A 1952-nucleotide genomic window follows, 5' to 3' on the forward strand; every position below is an offset into this window, starting at 1 on the left:
ATATAGTAACAGGAAATTTGAGAGAAAACATTTTTGAATATGAACATTTCTCAGGTTTAAGTAAGAAGACTTTTTGACTCATGTCAGAAAGTGGTGTAAAAACAAACATCATTACAAAGAAGAGGTTGAAATCTTAATTAAATCATCTCACTAGGAATCATCAAGATAAATGTAGAGGATTAATAGCATCACTTCAAAACTAAATATTTTCATTCACCACATGAGTTATATATAATAGTTCTAGGTATCATTTCAGGAAACTAAAAGATTATTTGTTTATCCCATGATGAAAAAATATACTGAACTTCATAAATGAATAATGATTCTGCTTCTCTATTATATCTATATTTATATATGAATCAATCTTGCCATTCACCACACATATGTACGTATCTATGCATTTATAGGCCCTATCAGAATGGCAAATTCATACAAGAAAATGCCAACAAAATCTCAAAATTAGGGCATCTTTTCCTCTAATCATCTTTACAATTAATCTGAATTATTCTTTGAAATTTGGGAGAATAATATATGTTATCGAATAAAAAAGTCTAAGGTTTGAGTTAAACTTGGTGCTGACGTAGTGCTAAGCTACAGCATCAGTAGCAGGGTTAGTTGAGCAAAGTGAAGATAGTGGGGGGTTTCAAACAACGGTCACGTAGAAGTATTTGACTAACAGTAGCTCTGATTATACACTCAGGCAAGAAATTATGCTAGTTTTATTCTGAGTATTCTATTCAACCTAATATACTGCTACGGCTATATTTTGTTATATTTTGGAAATAAAATCTTGACTCATTTAAAAACACAAGCAATAAATTTAACAGTTATCAGACTTTGGTTTATTGTAAAATTTAACAAAGTATTTCTTATAATCCCTGACCCCTTGCTCTGAAAACAAAAGCAAAAACACATTTATTGCTTATTCTTTTCTCCCTATGTTGTGCTACAGTAAAAGGGAGAAAAATATTGTAATAAATAGAGATAGAAGAAAAATAAATCAATCTAGATGAGAAATATTGGGAGCAAAAGAAAGACCATGAAGCAATTTAAAAATAAGCTTCTTCAGAAAGGTTTTCTTATTTTAAAAAAACACACCAAAAATATAGCAGCAGAGAAGAAGGATAGATACAAGTTAATTGCACAACAGTCCCATGCCAAAAGCAGGGTCATCAGCCAAAGCAGTAGTACTGGGGATCCAATTTGGGGTGCTTGCGCGGAGCCTGAGAGTCCTCTGTCACGGAACTGTCACTGAGCTGGTCCAAGTCGGACGGGGTCTGATGCCCCGGGACGTCGTCCGCCAAGGTGTCCAGATAGCTCCCCACGGAGATGCCGTCCAGCCCGTCGCTGCCGCCGTCCTGCAGGCTGCTGCAGCTGCCGCGCAAGGAGGTGCTCTGACTCTCCAGTAAGCTGCACAGGCTGCCGCTGAGACTGCTGCCCCGACTGGTGATGGTGGCCTTCTCCTCGATCATCCACTTGATGGCCTCAATGCTCTCGTTGATTACAAGCAACTGGCGCATGAGCCTGACGTCGGTAGCTCTGAGGTTAACCTGCAGAGAAGAGGGGAGAGGAAAGAAAGACGTTGCTGACTCTACGTTCTTGAGAAACCCCCAATTCATTTGAGACCCCGGCTGCTGCTGTGCACAATTCAAAGTTCACAGGAAATAATACAAGTGCCCTTTATCGGAGGGTCTTTTTGTAAATTGATGACCCATAGTAAGAATTAGAATCGAACTAATAAGATTACTGACATTTAGAAATGGGAGGAAAGGAGCTAAAGGTGTAGGGAAGGTGTGATACGTAGGGGAAGAACAAAAAGGGAAAAGAAAAAAATGTGAGAGAATGAAAAGATGAAAATAAAGTGTTTGTAGATGGGGAGGGGAGGAGGGGGTGAAGGGAGGGCAGAGGTAAGGGGAAAAAAATGAGAATCAAGACTTGCCATGTAAAGGTAC

General features: G+C 38.7%; 1 protein-coding gene across 1 annotated transcript; it reads right to left on the reverse strand.

The window, feature by feature from the left end:
* Positions 1 to 273: 273 nt before the first annotated feature.
* Positions 274 to 1748, reverse strand: Lurap1l (leucine rich adaptor protein 1 like). Its single transcript, XM_010630987.3, has one exon. It carries the CDS (start codon positions 1617 to 1619, stop codon positions 1173 to 1175), a length of 447 nt encoding a protein of 148 aa, XP_010629289.1. The 5' UTR covers positions 1620 to 1748; the 3' UTR covers positions 274 to 1172.
* Between the last annotated feature and the right edge of the window lie 204 nt (positions 1749 to 1952).

Source organism: Fukomys damarensis, unplaced genomic scaffold, assembly GCF_012274545.1.
Source record: "Fukomys damarensis isolate Sample0158 unplaced genomic scaffold, DMR_v1.0_HiC HiC_scaffold_31, whole genome shotgun sequence".
Classification (NCBI taxonomy): Eukaryota; Metazoa; Chordata; class Mammalia; order Rodentia; family Bathyergidae; genus Fukomys; species Fukomys damarensis.